General features: G+C 39.4%; 1 protein-coding gene and 1 long non-coding RNA gene across 2 annotated transcripts in view; one reads left to right on the forward strand and one right to left on the reverse strand.

Moving 5' to 3' along the window:
• The first annotated feature begins 2269 nt into the window (after nt 1-2269).
• Nucleotides 2270-3385, forward strand: LOC115460107. Its single transcript, XR_003940377.1, has 3 exons — nt 2270-2298; nt 2476-2949; nt 3114-3385. It is a non-coding gene; the product is annotated as an uncharacterized LOC115460107 (long non-coding RNA).
• Nucleotides 3386-10263: 6878 nt separating this feature from the next.
• THSD7A (thrombospondin type 1 domain containing 7A) overlaps nt 10264-20625 on the reverse strand; it is a 510747-nt gene continuing 500385 nt past the window's right edge. The window contains 2 exon segments of the mRNA XM_030201155.1: nt 10264-10784; nt 13183-13270. Coding sequence (XP_030057015.1) covers nt 10700-10784; nt 13183-13270 — 173 coding nt within the window. The 3' untranslated portion in view covers nt 10264-10699.

A 20625-nucleotide genomic window follows, 5' to 3' on the forward strand; every position in this document is an offset into this window, starting at 1 on the left:
ATATATGAGGCTAAGATATGTGAAAATTCAAGTATTTTGAAATGCTACTTATTTTGTATTTCCTACCGCGGGGTTGTTCCCAGCAGTAATCAGCAGTGCGGCAATATCCCTGTGTGCCACCCGATTTCCACGGGGTTAGCGTGTGAGCCCTTACTGCCTACTAAATTGATGGGGGTAAGAGCTCAGGCAGTAAACAACCGTGTGCTAATTTTAATATTCGCACATAGCAATTTACTGCCCCATTTAAAAAAAATACCTTTTTCCCGCTATAGTAAAACGTGGCCTAGTGCTCACCAATTTCATGTATTAAAACTAGTGCAGGCCATTTTTTACAACAGCTTGGTAAAAAGGCCCCTAAACCCATATTTAACATGCCAGGAAAATAAGGCAGTTTTTTTATTTGCAGGCCATGCGTTAGTGCTCTTGTTAATGTGTGACAGCTGCAAATAATGCAGGAGCACTTATCTCCTCCTGGTCTACATTATTCAGACTGCATGCACTGATCATAATGCGCTGCTGGAATAAAACTTCTTCACCTATTCTTCTGCTCCCTCCAACAAAATATTTTAGAACAATAAATAACATGTACTTATTTTGTGTGAGAAAAATAGAAAATGAATGTAAAATCATTTAGGGGTCCTTTTACTAAGGTGCACTGAAAAATGGCCTGCGCTGGTGTAGACGCGTGTATTGGACGCACGCAGGTCCATTTTTCAGCACACCGGTAAAAGAGGCCATTTTGGGTCTGAGACCTTACTGCCACCCATTGACTTAGCGGTAAGGTCTCGTGTGTTAACCGGGCGGTAATCGTGCACTGCGGATTACCGCCTGGTTAACGCCACATGGTAAAAAATAAAAAATATTTTCTTCCGTGTGTATCAGACATGCGTAAAGAATGGAATTACCACCTGGGGCATGTGTTAGCTGGGCAGTAGTTCTAAATTGACGCAGATTGGATGCTCATAGGCACCTAAGCGCCTTAGTAAAAGGGCCCCTCAATGCATTTTGTGGTAAGCATTTCCTCATGTGCTACGCATGCATTAGAGCTGTATGCCCTTTAGTAAAAGGGCCCCTTAATGGATAAATTATATATTCAGCCAATCAATTTTGCTGCTGAACATATAACCTTTTGCCTCCCACGCCTCACCCCAAACTATATCATTTTTCTGGACAAATACATTTGGCTATTTTATTTAGGAAATGGTCAAATTTATCCAAAGCAAACTTACAAAAAAAAAAAAAAAACTCAATATTTTTGGAATCAGTGATGGCCCTGGTCAAACAAACACTTTTGAATATTGACCTAAGTGTGCATTCTTGTTGTGGTATTGTAAAATAGGTTTTACCATATTTTTGATTGCCCTAAGGAAATTTTTTATAGCTAATAAATAAATAAAAGGACTGCAATAGCACAGGAAGGAGGTCACAGTACTAAAATAGAAAATCACAATTCCTACTATCAACAACACCCACAGCAATGCTATCTAGTGCTCTTCTCAACCACTCAGAGGTTTTAGATCACAGGAAGCTTTATATCACGCACATAATACACTGTTTCTTTTCTGAAACCCTCACGTTATTTGTAATTTGTAAGCAATCTAGTTTTTATTCTCTAGCCATACTTTCTACAAAACAAACCTGTCCTTTACTTACCAAAATTCAAGTTTGCAGAAATACTTTGAACAGTACCCCTATTTATAGTTCCTTGCTAAAAGAGATGAGTTTTTGTTTAGAAAAACTACTATATGCAGCAAGTTTTAGATATTAAAAAAAATCTTAGACATTAAAAACAAAACCTGGAACCCAGACCCAATGAAGTCAACTGAGTTTAGAACTTCCACCTTATTCATTTCTCACACTGTGCATATTTTATTAGTATCATCACAAGAGGAATTTAAACAGTGTATTTACATAGATTTCTATTTTAACCTACTTCATGTTTCTAGAAGTTTACAATGAGGAAACCAGGAGATGCCCCTGCTAGAAAAGTGAACACACACAGTAAGTGCTTCTCAACCCAGTCCTTGGGGCATACCCACCTAGTCTGGTTTCCAGGATATCCACAACGTACATGCCAGGGGTGGACTGACAGTGATCTGGGCTCCTGGCAATAAGCAGGGGTGTAGCCAGACACCCAATTTTAGGTGGGCCTGGACCCAAGATGGGTGGGCAGAAGAACCATGCCCCATCCCACAGGTGATTTGGTCTCTCCTTCTCTCACCTGCATGCCATATGGTCTCTCAAACACCCCCCCCCCTCCCCTGCATAACTTTTAAATAGCAGATTTTCACCGGCAGCGTGCAACAACTAATACACACTGCTCATATTGACCCCACAGCCTTCCCTCTGATGCAACTTCCTGTTTCTGCATAGGCAAGAATACATCAGAGGAAAGGCTGTGGTGCTGGTGTGAGCAGTATGCATAAGTCGCTGCTCACTGCAGGTGAAGATCTGCTATTTACAAGTATACAGGAGGGACAGTTGTTAGGAGTTTTTGGATGGTGGGACTTTGGGATGCCTGCCAGCCACATCATAGATGTGCTGCTACTGGGTGGGCCTGAACCTAAAGTGGGTGGGCCTGGGCCCACCCGGGCCCACCCTTGGCTACGCCACTGGCAATAAGGATCATTGGGCCCCCACATCCCATCCCACTTAGATCACTGGTGCTCCTTTCTGTACATGGACATCTATCTATAAATCATTATTTAATGCAGGACAGCACAGGTGACCCTCACCTGGAGCGAGAAAAGAGCTTTCAATTCAAGTGGTAAGAACAGGGGAAAGGAGAAGCCAAGTCCACACTTACTATCCTGAGGCATGGTCTGCTGATGCCATAACTTCCCTCTGCCCATGCCCTTGCAGAAAAAGGAAGTTACATCAGAAGGAGGGCGGGGCAGGTGGCTGCAGAGAGAAGTTCTGGCATCAGCGGATCAGGCCTCAGGATAATAAGTACAGACTCGGCTTCTCCTTCTCCTTAGCACTTGGATTGGAAACTCTTTTCTTGTTCCAGGTGGATGGTGGTGGTGGTGGTGGTGGTGGGGGGGGGGGGGGGGGGGGGGGTTTCAGAGACAAGAGTGCAGGATGGGGAGAAACAGGTGGCATCCCAGTTCCAGGGACAGAGGGATTTCAGGCAAGTGTAAGGGAAGTACTGCCCACCCCCACTGCCCTGAGCCCTCGGGCATTGCCCAGTTGCCCAATTGGTCAGTCCACCCCGGTATATGCGTAAGGTAGGTTTGCATTACCAAAGAGGCAGTGCATGGAAATCTCTCTTATGCACATTCATTGTGGATATCCTGAAAACTTGACTGGCTGAGTGTGCCCCAAGGACAGTTTTCAGAAGACCAGCATTAGAGGCCACCTCTGCTGAAATTTGTCAGGACAATGCCATACAAGGCATTGTGATGGGTGGGTGAGGGGGGGGGGGCAGGGAGGTTTCAAGTGTGCTATACAAGTTGCTTTCACTTTCATTACATTTTAACCTTTATAGCCAAGAAATACTTATTCCACCAGCTGAATCCTGTCACTGTCAGTGGAATTCTGTATAGATCGCCCAAAGTTGGGCTCTCAATTTTGCACATGGATTCAAGATCCAGGTGCAAAGTAATTAACTTCATTGGTGATAACAATCAATAACAGGCATTAACAAGCACTTAACTGGCAGTTATTAAGAGTTTTGTGGCCTGCCTATTGGTTGCCAATAATACAAATACTTTTTGTGCACCAGACTCTTTACTCCAATGCACCTAATTAAACAAGTTTTGAATGTTTACCATCCAGGAAGGTCATTACAATCTGAACATGCTATGCAGTTAGTTTTAGATTTGGTGGTAAAAGCACATTATGCTGAGACAGGAGTGACTGTTTTTTCTGTGGCAGGGGTATCTTTATGGAATGCACTCTCTGGGCAGCTGTGTTTGTGTTGCAGTATTTTACAATTTTAAAAACTTGTAAAAACACAACTCCTCGTGGCACTTTTTTTCTAAAATTTAAGTTGCTTTGTTTTTACTGTAGTTATTGAGTAGCTACATCCTTGTGGTGGACTTTGGGAATGAAGAATTGTATAATGTATTTTGGGTTCTGTTGTGGTTTTTTCTCCCTTATTTCTTCCTGTTTTATTATGGATGTTTTTATGGAAACCTCTAGGTTGTAGGCAGTGTATACATTTTTTAAAATAAATCAATACATCAATAATAAATATCCCTATTCTATAACATAGGTGCCTAATTTTCATAGCATGCAATTTCAAAGTGGATCTGGCCATAGGAGGGGCATGGGTGGACCAGGGGCATTCCCAGAATTTAGGTGCAGTGTTATAGAATATCTGCATTTGTGTGCCTAATTGGGTGTGATCATTTCCACCAACCTTTGACAGGCATAAATGCTTACGCCCAAAGTTAGGCATAAAGGGCTAGATTCTATATATCACATCTAAAAAATGGCACTGAATAAAAATATGCTTAGGTGTTTTCTATAAAGTAGCTTAAATCTAGGTGTACTTTTTAGAATATGCCTAAATTTCCATGCAGTTTATAGAATACATCACGCACCCGTCCGCGCAACTAAATTTAGTCACGGGCAGTTATGCCAAGTAAAACTTAGTCTAAACGCTGCCATATAAATTAGGCGCAGAGTGGATGTATTCTATAACAATAATCATAGATTTTAGAAACACCCACCACCCAGCCATTCCACGGCCATGTCCCCATTTCAACTATATGACATAATTTACACACCTCATGTTACAGAATATACAGACAGTTGTGCACATAAATTCTAATTAAAGCCAATTAGTGTCAATAATTGCTTGATTGACCAGTATCGGTGCTGACTGGCTTGTTAACAAATTAAGTTGTGCACACAACTCCAAATATGACCAGATTTGTGCACACAACTTAAATTGCACTATATAGAATCCGGGGGGAAATGTGCGCTCAACTAGCATTCCATGCAGAATGGCCTTTATAGAATACTAGCTTAGCGCAGACCATCCTGGCACCTAACTTTGGACGATCTATACAGAACCTCCCCCCCCATGTGTGTACAAATTTAAGTTTTGGAGGAGACTGCAACATTTTAACTTTTTATCGTTCCGTTTAACCTCTCTCTTTTTTTAGATAAAGCTTTAAGGGTGTTGGATGCTCGATTTTTTGATGATCCAATGCTCAGTAATTTTTGTAATGTTTGCCTTGCAGGATATATCATACCTGCTTGATTTGCATTATTCAGCTCTATCACCCTAAGAAAGATCCCCTTTCATAACCCAGCTAAGACTACGGGGGTTGTGTAATGAATCATCTCAGTAACATAGAGCTCCAGATCCTTAGAAAGTTTGCTGTTAATTTTAAATAGAAATGTAGAATAGTCCTTAAAAATTGAAACTGATAGTGAATATAAACAAGTAGAAAAAGGAGAGGCGAATCTGATATTTATACGATAGATTATGCTTATTAATAAAAGACCTGAGAACCCAATACTACAGGAAAAGATTTTCTTTGGGCTGCCTATTAAAGACTATTACATTACAGGAAAGCTAAGATCTGCAAAGATGTTTTGTTGTGTACTGTATTACTGAGGACATTTTACAGTTACTATAGCTGTTGAACAGCAACAAAATCATTTGCATTTAGATGTTAAATTACTTGTATTTTCAAATCTGACCTGAAGGCAAGTTGCCATCAGCAACAGCAGGGATTTCCTTGCCCCCAAGGACTTACAATCTAAGGTTTTCATTTAATAACCTGCTTAGGGGAGTAGTTTAATAATGTAGGCTACCATTAAAGATGTGCGATTTTACTATTAACTCATGCTATTCTAGCACAGGTCCCATTTTATATAATGAAACCTAGTTAATAATAACTGGGGTTAACAGTAAAATAGTACTCCTTAACAGTAGCCCATGTTTATAACTTCCCACCTTAATGTTTTAATGTGTGTTAACTTGTTCATGAATATATTTTAATGAATAAACACTTACCCCTGGATTCTATATATGACAATTTAAATGATTAAAGAGCCACTCAGCATCATTAACTGGCTGCTATCAACAAATTATTGGCGTTAATTGGAATTCATTGGGAGTTATGTGCACATCACATTCTATAACGCTGTATGCAGAATTCCTATAGTGCGTAATTTCATGGGGGCATAGACGGGCATTTCAGGGGCATTCCCAGAATTTACATGCAATGTTACAGAATAGCCTTGATCAGCACCTAATTTAAGTGCTGACATTTACATCTGCTTTCGGCAGGAGTAATTGCTGGCACCTAAAATTAGGCATCGTTTATGTGCTTACTTTTGGATTCTATGTAGCGTGCCTAGAGTTCTGCGCCAAAATCCAAGTGTATTCTATAACAACACACATAACTTATTGGCATAATAAGATAATTAGCATTGCTAACACAATTAACATGCAATAATGAGCACAAATTAACAATTAGAATTTATGCGTACAACTTGCTAAGCGTATTCTGTAATGCAGTGCGCCTAACTTTTAATGTGCACAGGAAAAAGGGGGGTGTGGTTATGGGCGGGGAAATGGGCGTTTCAAGGGCATTCCAAAATTTACATGCACTGTTATCGAATATGGCCCTCTACACCTAAATCTATGTGCTGGGATTTACACCATGTTTTTGTTGGTGTAAATGGAGATGGATAGGTTTAGACGATACGATTTCCGCCTAAACGTATTCTTTATATACCGTGCCTAAATCTAGGTGCGGCTTCTAGGATAGGCTTAGGCGGAAATGTATTCCGCGTGGATTTGTTAGGCGCCATATATAGAATCCCCTCTTTAGTGCTATTCTATAAAGGATTCTTAAATTTTTCAGTGCCATTTATATAATCTAGTCATTAGGGGGCAATTCTACAATGGGAGGATATGAGGTATGAGCCCTATTCTATAATGTAATCTGAGTTCCTTGGTTCTGTTATAGAATATTAGTGTAGCCCAGTATTGGTGAGACTCCCATGTATGAGCAAATATGCATTGCACAAGCTAAGTGTATCTGCAGAGTAGCACTTAGGTGCCCTGTTGGCATTATTTCAAGTGCATACTTCCACACCTACGTGCCAGCACTGTAGACATTTATGCACACAAGGGGCACATAAATGTAGGTACCAAGATTATTTAGTTATTAAAAAGGGCCAATGAGAACAATGGGGCTCGAGTTACACATTACTGTGCATTAATGTGTTTCAACAGAGTTAGTAATAGGGTATTATAAGTTGTGCCTGAGTCAAAGGATGATAAAATGATATGCTCAAGGTCACTAGAAGATTTTCATCCTGGCTTCTCTGATTCTCCCTCTGCGTTGTAACCTCTAGAATACTCATACTGTTGTTGCTACTGTGAGTATAGCTTCTATTTGTTAGTAGTGAGCAATGGCAGGGAGATCTTAACTCCTAATTATTGTCAATGAAAGTACTTGTTAACACCAATTATTGATAATGCCTAACTGATTAATTAATTTACGTGTGCATCTAGGATCTGTGATCTATACAGAATCCGGGGGGGGGGGGGCGGTGTTATGTGCGCAAATATTTAGACTAATGGTATATACACATGTATGTGTGCACATATGCAAGTAAATGTCCAAATTCCACCTAATTGCTAGTCTGCAAAGCCCACTGGCCCTGATACTGAGACAGCGTGAGTTAGAACGGCAAACCCTGAAATTCAATGCCAGGCCGAATTTGGCCACCGGCATTGAACTTCCGGGGTTTTTATTGGCACTGCAAAACTAGCTGAACGCTAGGTTCTAGTGGCCAAAAACAGACCTGCTATTTACGTGGGTCTATCTGGCCACTAAACTTAATCGGTCAGCTGCTGAAAATCAGTGATAACTGGTTATGTCACGTGACATAGCTGCTGACCGAGATATTCAGCGGGAGATATCCGGTTATCTCCTGCTGAATATCGGTGGATAGCTGGCTTGAGGGTAATTAACTGGTCAGGTGCCATTCCTGGCCAGTTAAGTACTTTTGAATATCGAGCAGACTGAATTTACATAGTACATGCTGGCAAGGGGGTGTAGACATGGGCGGAGCTTTGTTGGGGTGAACAGTTAAGTGTGTAATATAGAATACTGCAAGTTACACATATAGTTACAGCAGTTGGGTTGTAACATACCAGCTCTTTGGTTGACAGAAGTGCTCATGCCTAAGTATTAACCAAATGGACACCCAGTGTGGCTAGTATTCTAGGTAATAAACAGAAATAAAATAAAACATAGTAAGGAAAATAAGATGATACCTTTTGTATTGCACTAACTTAATACATTTTTTGATTAGCTTTTGAAGGTAACCCTTCTTTTCTGATCTGAAGAAGGGTTAGTTTCGAAAGCTAATCAGAAAATGCATTGTTAGTCCAATAAAAGAGGTATCATCTTATTTCTTTTCTCTGTTTTATTTTATTTCTATTTATTACCTTTAGAAGTGAACTAACACAGCTACCACACCAGTTTACTCAAGATGTTAGTATTCTATAAAGGAAAGTAGGCACCTTTGGTCCTTTATAGAGCAGGCTCCTGCCAGACGCCCTCTGGGTCCCTAATTTTCAGTGCCCTGTTATAGAATCACCCTCCACCTGCATTACAGATAACATGGCTGCATTAACACCACCTATTGAGGTGACGTTAATTGTTCTGCATTATATGCTCTGCTACATTTCATGCATGGCACTATGTATTAAGCACAAAGAACATGTCCGCCCATTCCCAGTCCACTCCATGTTTGTCAGTTAGCACAGTGATGAGCAAGCACATGGAGGGTGACTGTATAACAGTGTACCTATTTTTAGAGGTCAAGGACACACCTATTTTGAGCCTATACTAGAAAGAAGAGTATGCACCTACTTAACAGAATACTAGCGCAATGAGTCAGATATGTGCCTATATTTCAGGTGTCAGTATTAGCACCTGCCATAGAGCTGAAGTAAATGCTCACACCTATACACGCACAGAGTATAGGGTGTCTTTTATTAAGCCGCATTAGCATTTTTAGCTCATGGTAGAAATCATGGGTATCTCGGCATTTACCGCCAGCTGATTTCTATCATGAGCGAAAAACGCTACTGCGGCTTCGTAAAAGACCCCCATAGTACTTTATAATTTATGCACATAACTGTGCACCTTACCCATGCTCTGCCCGAACTTCACCCATCTGAATGGCCACACACAGTACACACCATCAAATACTGGCACGTACTTATCGAATAGTGTATGGTTAGAAACGGCTCATTTACATGCAGATGTGTTGACATACACACATAAATGGTGAGAATACTGGTATTTATGTACATACTTACTGCCCCAATCTAGGCAGCTTCTTGCTGAAGTACTCCCTAAATGTCAAATCATTGCATTAATTGTTAGCATGGGCATGCACTAACACAAGCTAATTCCCACAATAACTACTTAATAAAAGGGGCTCTTAGTGCATTGTAGGTTATCTCTTCCCTGAACATGGGAAATCATCCAGGATTGTGTTTGCCTTCAGCTGGATGAGTGATCACAGTACTTCCTTTCATGAGTAGTTACAGTAATCCACACAAGATGAAGGGCAACTACTTTAAAGATAATAAATACTATGAAAATCTAGCCATAAACCCCTTTGATATACAATTAGAAAGGAACTAGAGCGCTACATTTTAGAAGTTAATAGGGTGATTAGACACTTACATACTGCCGAAGTATAGACTACAATGACGGCTGTTGTGACAGGAAACCATATTCTGTATTTACATTCGTCTGCTGATGTTGTTCATGTCGCAGTCCCAGGATTTAACAACTTACTTGTAATTGTTTACATGACACTCCTAGCACAAGACACATCATCCTTTCTGAAAAGAGGCAGTTTCTATGGCAATACTAGTTAAGTGCATATCATGCGGCACTAATATAGTGCAAGGAATTGCCTCACATTTAGCAAAAAGATGCAGGCAACAGCTGGAGAGTTAGAGAACGTAGAAACCTACTGTTAACATTTACAAGTAGATATTTTCAGAGAAAAATCATTATAAAATACAGAATCTGAGGACACTTGCTAAAATACAATCTACGGCATAGATATTTTGGAGGGAAATGAGAAACCAATTCCTGCAAATTAAAATGTTGATATCAAAATATAGGTGAAGAAATGCTGCCATCGGCAATTAAGATACTGCTCAGTGGGTTAATCTTGCTTAAGAGTTACCATTTTAACTAAGTGCTAAAACACTCCTAAACAAGTTCTATTTATCGTTCTTGTAAACACATGGTTGAACTGAATATACATGATATGATTCATTATAGAGTTGAAGAGAGCTTGGAATAAACTCTTCATGCTTATTGGTTATATTAGGTTAGTGCTTCAGCTGGACAAATCTGGCATGAGGCCAGTTCACTTGGAATTTTCCAGTAAATCAAGATTTCAGGGACACAGAAAAATTTTCTGTTTGGAAGTTTCAGAAAGACCATATAAGTCCTGTCTTTCAAATATTATCTCAAAGAAAAACTGCTAGAATGTTCTGTGCTGATAGTCAATGACGTGCCAAAATGGCTTGAGCAGCTATTTAATGCTGACTTTTAACAAAAAAAATTGTTGACAGTATTTCAAAATGCCAAAATGTATTGTTCATTCAGTTACTGCATGGTCTGAGGATATGCAGTTTTCTAAAGAAATAAAACAGAGATGATTTGTTGCAAGAGAAGGTTTCATTTTACATATCTGCATCTCCATCGTAAGCCAAGGTTAGTGGTTTCAGTCGGTTGTTCTGTCTTCTTGGAGGTTTCTTTGGCTTTTTACTGTAACATTAAAAGAAACAAATAGATTCAGCCATCGTTAAGTCATGAAAAAAAGGTTTCAAATGAAAGAAACTGTAACCCATTCTCATTAATGCTAACAGCAAATTTACCTGCCTAGGTGTCTGATATTAATTCTCTTTCACCTCATATAGAGTATAAAATTAATCCTCTAAACTACAAAAACCTTCGGGAGTTGTAAATGCAAATATTTATATTCTATACTATAATTAACTTAAAAAGGCTTACTTCCATGTGGAACGCATGGGGGAGCAGGTGGTGGATTCCTGAATAAGTTCAACTTACCTTAAAACCACAGAAGCAGGAAGTGGACATGTGCAATTCAGTCATAGTAACATGTTTGTTTTACTTTGCTACCCTGGGGTGGTGACTCTGCCATCTGCATATCAGGCATCGCCTGGCCGTCTGGCATGAAACCTTGAGCATCTGCGTATGCTCAAGGCTGGCCAGCTCCCACCACCTCTGAACTTCCTGTTTCAGAGGGGACGGAATATGGCCAGCCTTCAGTATGCAAAGATTCTCAAGGGCCCGTGCTGAACAGTCGCACAATGTCTGATATGCAGATGGTAAAGTCGCTGCCCTGGGGTAGCGAGGTAAAAAAGCAAAAAAAAAAACAACAAAAAAACAAAGAACACTTGTAAGGAGAGAGGCAGGAATGGAAAATTTTAGGCTTGCCAAAGCACTTGTAATTCTCCGCCCTCCCCCCACTCCTATGGGGATACAGTAAATATAGATTCAGCCAAGGGAAATCTTGTCTCACCAATCTGCAGTGTGAACTGAACCCAGTTCCCAGCCCACTGCACTACCCATTAGGCTACTGCTCCACAGAATGTTAGGAATTATTAGGAAAGGAATAGAGTATAAACCAGAGCATATCTTAATGTCTCTGTATCACTTCATGGTGATTCCGCACCATGAGCATAGTGTGCAGTTCTGGTCCCCGCATCTCAAAAAAGATATGATGGAAATGGAAAAGGTACAGAGAAGGGTGCAAATAATTCAGGGGATGGAACAACTCTCATATGAAGAAATGCTAAAGAAGTTAGGGATCTTCAGCTTGGAGAAGAGATGCCTGAGGGGAGATAAAAGAGAGGTCTAAAAAATTCTTAATGGAGTGTAATGAGTAAGCATAAATCAATTTTTATTTTTTCAAAAAGAAAAAACAAAAACAAAAACAAAAAAGGGGCAAAAACCAATAATTCAGAGAACCAGAGGTAAATAGATCAAAGTTTCTTCTACTTAGAAATCGCATAATTCCTTAGTTGAAAATACTTTGTTAAAGCTACCTCTGCTTCTCTGAATTCTGTTGCTGTTCTCTTTTGTGGTGGAGTGGAGGAGGAGTAGCCTAGTGGTTAGTGCAGCAGACTCTGATCCTGGGGAGCTGGGTTCAAGTCCCAGTGCAGCTCCTTATAACCCTGGGCAAGTCACCTAACCCTCCATTGCCCCTGGCACAAATAAGTACCTGTATATACCATGTAAACCACAGAAAGGCAGTGTATCAAGCCCCATCTCTCTCCCCCCCCAGTTGGCACCTGCCTCCTCCTTTGTGTTTAGTCTTTCAAAAAGTACAATGACTAGCAGACACTCCATGAACTTACATAGTAGCAAATTTAAAACAAATAGGAGACAATATTTTTTCACTCAACCTATAGTTAAGCTCTGGAACTCATTGCTGGTGCAAGTTGTAAAAGCAGTTAATGTAGCTGGGTTTAAAAAAGTTTGGATACATTCCAGGAGGAAAAGACCATAAACTGTTTTTAAGAGCTAGTATTCCTTTGACTTTATTCCACTTTGCCAATGGGTGTCACTGTTGCTTACAAGCAGAGCATCTCTCGCCTATGTTTACTAAGGTGCGCTGTAGGCACATTAGCGTTTTTAACACGCGTAAATGGTTTACGCGTGTTAAATGCTAACATGCCCATAGAAATTTTAGCGTTTAACACGCCTTAACTTTAAAGGTGCGTTAGAAATGCTAATGCACCTTAGTAAACATACCCCATCCCCTATATGTTCATTGTTCTGCTGTGAATGTTTTAAGTCTTACAAACAGAAATCTGAAAAAAAGGTTCCAAGGCTAAGCATGTCTCCTTGATATTTCTGCCAGTGCACTGGATGAGTGGATATGCCAGCCTAAAAGGCACTGAGACTGATTTTCTGACACAATTCATAAAATTACAAGAGCAGCATTTTTAAGCATTAGGCTCTGTATCTCACTCAGACATGTATTTGAGGTTTCCATCATCCTCTTCTGGGGCAAAAATTATGAAAGGCAGTGTTGAATTGTGCCAATAAACTGCATATATTTAAAAGGTCTGCTCTGTAATCAAGCACGTCTTTTTCAAATAGTCCAATCTGGATATGAAGTAACAGAATAACTCACCAGGCTAGATAGATCATAGAGACAATAAAGATGAGTAAAACAAAGGCGCCTGCAGCTACACCATAAACCCAAGTCTTCAGCCTCCCATCTAAAAAGAATGAATGTTAGTCATTAGCTTGTTAAGTTAGTCATGGCTGCATATAAAAATAAATGTTGACATGAGATACTGTACTACAGGTAATGTTAAATACTACTTCAGCTTTATTAGAAAATTAAAGCCCTACCCGTCATATTCATAAGTTAATTATCATGAATTGTCAATGTTATTAGTTGAAATTTATGATCATCCATAAGTCTTGACCTTCTTTCAATGTGCATCATTATGGATCATACATTTTAATTCCAGAGCACAATCTAAGAATCTATAGCTGACACTGGATGCCTCTTGTTAATAGAATATTGTAGATAGATTAATTTAATGACACTATTAACAACTCAACTGTTTTAAAATATGGACAGAGGAACAGATGCATGCTGACCTATGTTCTGTATTACCAGACACAGTAAGCAATTAGAATTCATTGACTACATTAACTTTTTTTTCTGTAGTATTTCCTTAGCACTCATTTTTTTTTCATGTTGCTACATATATAACACATCCCCAGTAATAGTATTGCTCAATGCAATTAAAAACAATAAAAATAAATTCTTATTACTATCAACATATAAAAGAGATCAATAAATTAATAAAATACTTGAAAAACTCCCATGCAGAGATACCACTTCACAATACAACTTGTCTTCCTACATATACAAAGCCAGTCCCACCTCAACTAGGTTTTATCCAATAACCAGGTTTTGGGTTCCCTTAGAGGGGCATAATCGAAAGGGAAGCCCAAGTTTTGCTGAGGACGTCCTCATAAAATGTCTCTATGTAGGGCCAGGGAAACCCATATTATCGAAAGATGAACGTCCATCTTTCGTTTCAATAATACGGTCGGGGATGCCCAAATCTTGAAATTTAGGTCGTCCTTAGACTTGGTCGTTTCTGATTTTCAGCGATAATGGAAACCAAGGACGCCCATCTCAGAAACGACCAAATGCAAACCCTTTGGTCATGGGAGGAGCAGAGGGGCAGATCTGTTTACTTTGTTGGCCCAGGATTAAGTGGGGAGTGACAGGAAGAAGGATGAGGGCAAGGATAATGTAAAGAAGAAACAAGCAAGTGTGCTGAAGACTATTTTTATTTGGTTATTAGGTTTTCATGTGTATGCCAGTGTTATAGGGGACACCAAACCTGTATTATATCCTAGTTTATTGAGATATTCTGATTTGATTTTGCATGCTTAAGTCCCACAGTGACTGGGCATGATTAAATTCTGATCAGCAGTTTCAGAAGGACCTCACACAGGATAAGTCAGATGCATGAACCTATTGAGATGTGGATGCTTGGCTGACAGAGATGACTCCATTGCATCTCTGATCTTTTTGTTCAGGGAACCCCTTAGAGACCACTGTATCTTTGAGGGGGGGAGGGGGTTGTCAGGTGTTGCTCTCATCCAAGGGGCAGGGAGGCAGGACTCCTTTTCTTCCCTAAGGGATCAGGTCAGTCTGGGGGTTCCTCTTGGCAGTGACTGGAATCCGGAGTCAATATTTGTTTCCAATTCAACGCAGGATGGTGCAACAGATCATCGTGATGATTTTGTCATAGGAGGAGCCAGTAAAATGGGGCTTGCCTAGTCTTCTGATGTATTACTTTTGAGGCTGGGGTAAAGAATCAGTTGGGTGGCCTGGATTCTCCAGTTCCTTTGGGTTGCCTACCTTTGCCCCTTAAGTTGAATGCTTTATGGGATTGGTTACAGTGTTATCCTAATAGGACTGATATGCAATTGTTGTGGGAAGTTTATTCTGAGGGATTCAACATTCCATTTGAAAAACATAAGTGTTGCCACACTGGGACAGAATGAAGGTCTATCAAGCCTGCTTCTATCAGTGGACAATCCAGGACACATGCACCTGAACATAAGAACATAAGCGTTGCCATACTGGGACAGACCAAAGGTCCATCAAGCCCAGCATCCTGCTTCCAACAATGGTCAGTCCAGGTTATTGGCAAGATCCCAAAACAGTACAATACATTTTATGCTGCATATCTTAGAAATAAGCAGTGGATTTTCCCCAAGTCCATCTTAATAATGGCTTATAGAGTGTTCTTTTAGGAAGTTATCCAACTCTTTTTTAAACCCTGATAAGCTAACTGCTTTTACCACATTCTCTGGCAACGAATTCCAGAATTTAATTACACATTGAGAGAAGAAATATTTTCTCTGATTTGTTTTAAATTTACTACTTTGTAGCTTCATTGTGTGCCTCCCTAGTCCTAGTATTTTTGGAAAGAGTAAACTAGCGATTCATGTCTACCCATTCCACTCCACTTATTATTTTCTATACCTCTATCATATTTCCCCTCAGCCATCTTTTCTCCAAGCTGAACAGCCTTAGTCGCTTTAGCTTTTCCTCATAGGGACATTGTCTTATTCCCTTTATCATTCTTGTTGCCCTTCTCTGCACCTTTCCTAATTCCATTATACAGGTATCTTTCTTGAGATGTGGTGACCAGAATTGCATACAGTATTTGAGCATGGAGTGATACAAAGACATTATAACGTCCTTATTTTTGTTTTCCATTTCTTTTCTAATAATGCCTAACGTTCTATTTGCTTTCTTAGCCACTGCTGCACACAAATCAGAGGGTTTCAACGTATCATCAATGATGACACCTAGATCCTTTTCCTGGTCAGTGACTCCTAATGTGGAACCTTGCATCATGTAACTATAGTTTGGGTTCCTCTTTCCCACATGCATCACTTTGCACTTGATCATATTAAACAGCATCTGACATTTGAATGCCCAGTCTGCCAGTTTCATATGGTCCTCTTGTAATTTTTCACAATCCTCGCGATTTAAAAACTTTTAATAACTTTGTGTTGTCAGCAAATTTAATTACCTCACTCCTATCTGTAGATAATTTATAAATATGTTAAAAAGCACTCCACTCAGTATTTTATAGACCTCTATATCATATCTCCATCAACTGTCTCTTCTTCTTCTTCAAGTTTAAGAGCCCTAACTTCTTTAGCCTTTCCTCATAGGGAAGTAGTCCCATCCCCATTGAACAATTCAAAGACATTATAATATTCTCAGTTTTGTTTTCCATTCCTAATAATTCCTAACATTCTATTTGCTTTCTTAGCCACCGCCGCACACTGAGCAGAGGGTTTGAATGTATCATCAACGATAAAACCTAGGCCTTTTTCCTGGACAGTGACTCCTAGTGTGGAGCCTTGCATCATGTAGCTATAGTTTGGGTTCCTGTTTTCTACATGCAGCACTTCGCACTTGCTCACATTAAATGCCATCTACCATTTGGATGCCCAGTCTCCCAGTCTTGGGTCCTCTAGCAATGTTTCACAATCCTCTTGTTATTTAACAACTTTGAATAATGTTGTGTCATTGGCAAATATAATAACCTCGCTAGCTATTCCTATCTCTAAATGATTTATAAATATGTTAAAAAACAGTAGTCCCAGCATAGATCCCCTAGGGAACCCCATTAACTTCCTTTCTCCATTGAGAATACTGACCATTTAATCCTACTTTCTATTTTCTATCTTTTAACTAGTTTTTAATCCATAATAGAACACTATATCCTATCCCATGACTTTCTAAGTTCCTCACTAGTCATTCATGAGGTACTTTGCCAAATGCCTTTTAAAAATCCAGATACACAATATCGACCAGCTCACCTTTATCCACATGTTTATTTACCCCTTCAAGGAAATATAGTAAATTGGTGAGGTGATTCCCCTTGCCTAAATCCATATTGGCTTTTTCTAATTAATCTATGCCTATGTATATATTCAGTAATTTTGTCCTTTATACTAGCCTCTACCATTGTACCCGGCACCAATATCAGGCTCACAGGTCTATAATTTCCTGGATCACCTCTTTGAAGCCTTTTTAAATATTGGCATTACATTGGCCACCCTCCAATCTTACAGTACAATGCATGATTTTAAACATAAATTGCATATTACTAACAATAGCTTTGCAAGTTCATTTTTCAGTTCTGTCAGTACTCTGGGATATATATCATATGGTCCAGATTATTTGTTACACTTTAATTTATGAACTTGCCTGATTAGATCTTCCATGTTTACAGAGATTTGTTTGTTTCTCTGACTATCAGCACTGAATACCATTTCTGGCACTGGTGTCTCCCCCACATCTTCCTCAGCGAAGACTGAAGCAAAAAATTAATTTAGCCTCTCTGCTATGGACTTGCCTTACCTGAATACTCCTATTACACCCGAGTCATCTAGCGGTCCAACCAGTACTTTTACTGGCTTCTTGTTTCTAATATACTATGTTGTCACAAAATGCTTAGCCACCTGCCTAGGGTTACCCTGCGGCCAGAGGGTCTATCCCCAGCACAGCTCAGGTCCACATGCACTTGCTGCTTGTGCTCTGCACTAGCACCCTCCTCCCACCGACTGGATCACAACCGCCTCTGGTCGAGTCTTCTGCTCTCAAATTATTCCCAGTGATTTCTAGGTTACTAGTGCCACACTCCCAGTGGTCCCACAGTTCCCAGAATGCACTCACAGACCCAACACACAACACCAGGGTTGTTTATCAGTATAGACAAGCAGAATAAGCAAACAATTTTGTTTATTCTCATAAAAAATTGGACACTGAACAAAACATGTGCAATTAGCAAACAATAACAAGTAACTGAAATATGAATCAATTATAACACTAACTAAATATTTGCATACTTCCTAGAAAAGTACCTGGGAAGATCAGGATATATAACTGTTTGTGTACTGAGCCTCGGCAAAGACATTCTGCTCTCTTTTATTCCTGGCTAGGACTAAAGGCAAAATCAGTACACTCTAAAGGAAATGAGCTCCTGGGTCAATCAGAGCCCAGTCAACAAGATTTGAAAATATACTGCTGTTTGCTTCTTGCTTGTGTTAAAGAAAAGGAACATTCAAGGCTCCTTTTATCAAGCTGTGGCAAAAGGGGGCTGGCGCTGGCATGTGTTTTACACATGTGCTGACCAACTGCAGTAAAAGGGGGCCTCGGCATGCATGTAAAACACATGCCCACGTGCCTTCGAAATCTGAAGGAAGAAATCCCAGTGGGACAGTTTTTGTGACTGCGGTGGTTATGTTCTACAGAATTTAAGAACCAAGCCCAAAATATGGTGGACAAATTTATACAAAGGGGGTGCCTGCTCAAGGTAGTTAAAGGGCGTATAAGTGGGCTCTGTATGCCAACTGGGATTAGTTGTTGCATTCTTCTAAGACTCAAGAACTGACATCACTGGTTTGAGTCATTCCATTTTAATCACAAACCATTCAAGTGAAGAAAATTATTCACCGGTATTGGCACATCCTGACTTATCATCCAGTTTTCTCTCTGAGGCTAGTAGTGACGTTTCGCGGATCTAGGAATATGGGTGAGCTCTTATCCTGCCCATATCCGGAGTATGGTTCTGTTACAGCAAGAGAGCATTCAAGTAATTATAAATGTGGCCATTGTGTTAATTGCAGGTTTGCATTGGAATTATCACAATTTCAACATCCAAACAAAGGATCTGTGTTCAAGCTACGTTTGTTAACCAATTGTGAATCAGCCCAAGTAATTTATTTGATAATGTGTCCATGTAGTTTGTTGTACCTTGGCCATACAATCAGGTAAATTAAGTCAAGGATCGCTCAACATTTAAGCAATATTAGACTTCAGGAAATAGATGCAACTCTGGTGGAACACTGGCTGCAAGCTCAGTATAACATTGAAGATTTGTATTTTTTTGTATTATTACAGGTATTTTTGCTGCATGGGGGCAAGATAACCCATATTTTACAGGCAAAGGAGCAACGCTTTATTTTTGAATGGGACACTGTGCAATCACATGGTCTTAATAAAGAGGTTGAGTGGCTAACCCTGTAGCAAGTGATGGGTTCAGTTAAACAGTGTTTTTGAACCGTTAACAAGCCAGATGTGGCGTGAGCTCTATTCTAGAGGTTGCTGATCATGAATTGAAAGATAACCTAGTATATATTTAAAAACAATTTCAAGTATTATTAAGCAGTTTTTTGTTTTTGGCCAGATTTAAGATTTTTTTATATATTTTTTCTTTTTAGGGTTTTTACATCCCCCTGAAGAAGCAAGGATGTGAAACACAGCTTGTGTTGGGGATTATTGTTTGAGCATCGTTGACACTAAGGCATATAGGGAGCACTCACTGTTGTTATCCCATCTATCGATGAACATTCCATCTATTGTGGAGCATTGGATCTACAGATAAGTTAACTTTTTGATTAATATTTAGTTTTTGAGCAACACTTGAAGAAATGAGCCTGTGATTAGTTATATGATAAGCCATACTCAAACTTGTTTGGGATAATGTGGGATATAAATGTCACAAATAAATAAATAAATAAATAAATAAATAAATACATACATACATACATACATACTATTTTTAATGACTACATTTGCACCTGTGGGTGTACCAGCTTTGGCATACAAGACTGACAAAAAGACTTCATTTTTTACAGTGTACAACAATGAGATTGGTGGATGTTGCCTTATGTGAGTAGCACTTGGTTCTGAGCACACTTCATATATTTAAATAATTATATAACTAATAAGTGAATTAGATACCTAGATCTTGGTTTTTTTTGTTCTATTTGTTATATATTTGGTCAGGTACATTTTAAGTTTTACGCCCCATTTGTATTTTTTTTTTAAATCATGAGAGACTCCTGAGAAAATTAAAAAGTCATGGGATAGGAGGCAATGTCTTTCTGTGTATTAGGAACTGGTTATTGGACAAAAACCAGAGGGTAGAGTTATATAGCCATTTTCTGAATGGAGGAGGGTGAATAGTGGAGTACCATAGGAATCTGTACTGGGACCAGTGCTATTTAACATATTTATAAATGATCTGGAAAATGGAACAATGAGTGAGGTGATTAAATTTGCAGATGACAAAAAAACTATTTGAAGTTGTCAAAACACATGTACATTATGAAAAATTGCAGGAAGACCTTAAGAAACTTAAAGATTGGGCATCCAAATGGCAAATGTAATTTAGGGCCCTGTTTATTAAGCTGTGCTGTAGATGCACTAGTGTTTTTAGAGCGCTAAAATTAGCGCACACTAAAGCTAGAGACACCCATAGGAATATATGGGTGTCTCTAGCATTAGCATACACTTAAAATGCTAGCATGCCTTAGTAAACATGGCCCTTAATGTGGATATATGAAAAGCAATGCACACTGGGAAGAATAATCTGAATCATAGTTACCTGATGCTAGAGTACACCTTAGGAGTCAGCACCCAAGAAAAAGATCTACATGTCATTGTAGACAATATACTGAAATCTTCTGCCCAGTGTGCAACAGTGGTCAAAAAAGCAAACAGGATGCA

This window comes from Microcaecilia unicolor, chromosome 1, assembly GCF_901765095.1.
Source record: "Microcaecilia unicolor chromosome 1, aMicUni1.1, whole genome shotgun sequence".
Classification (NCBI taxonomy): Eukaryota; Metazoa; Chordata; class Amphibia; order Gymnophiona; family Siphonopidae; genus Microcaecilia; species Microcaecilia unicolor.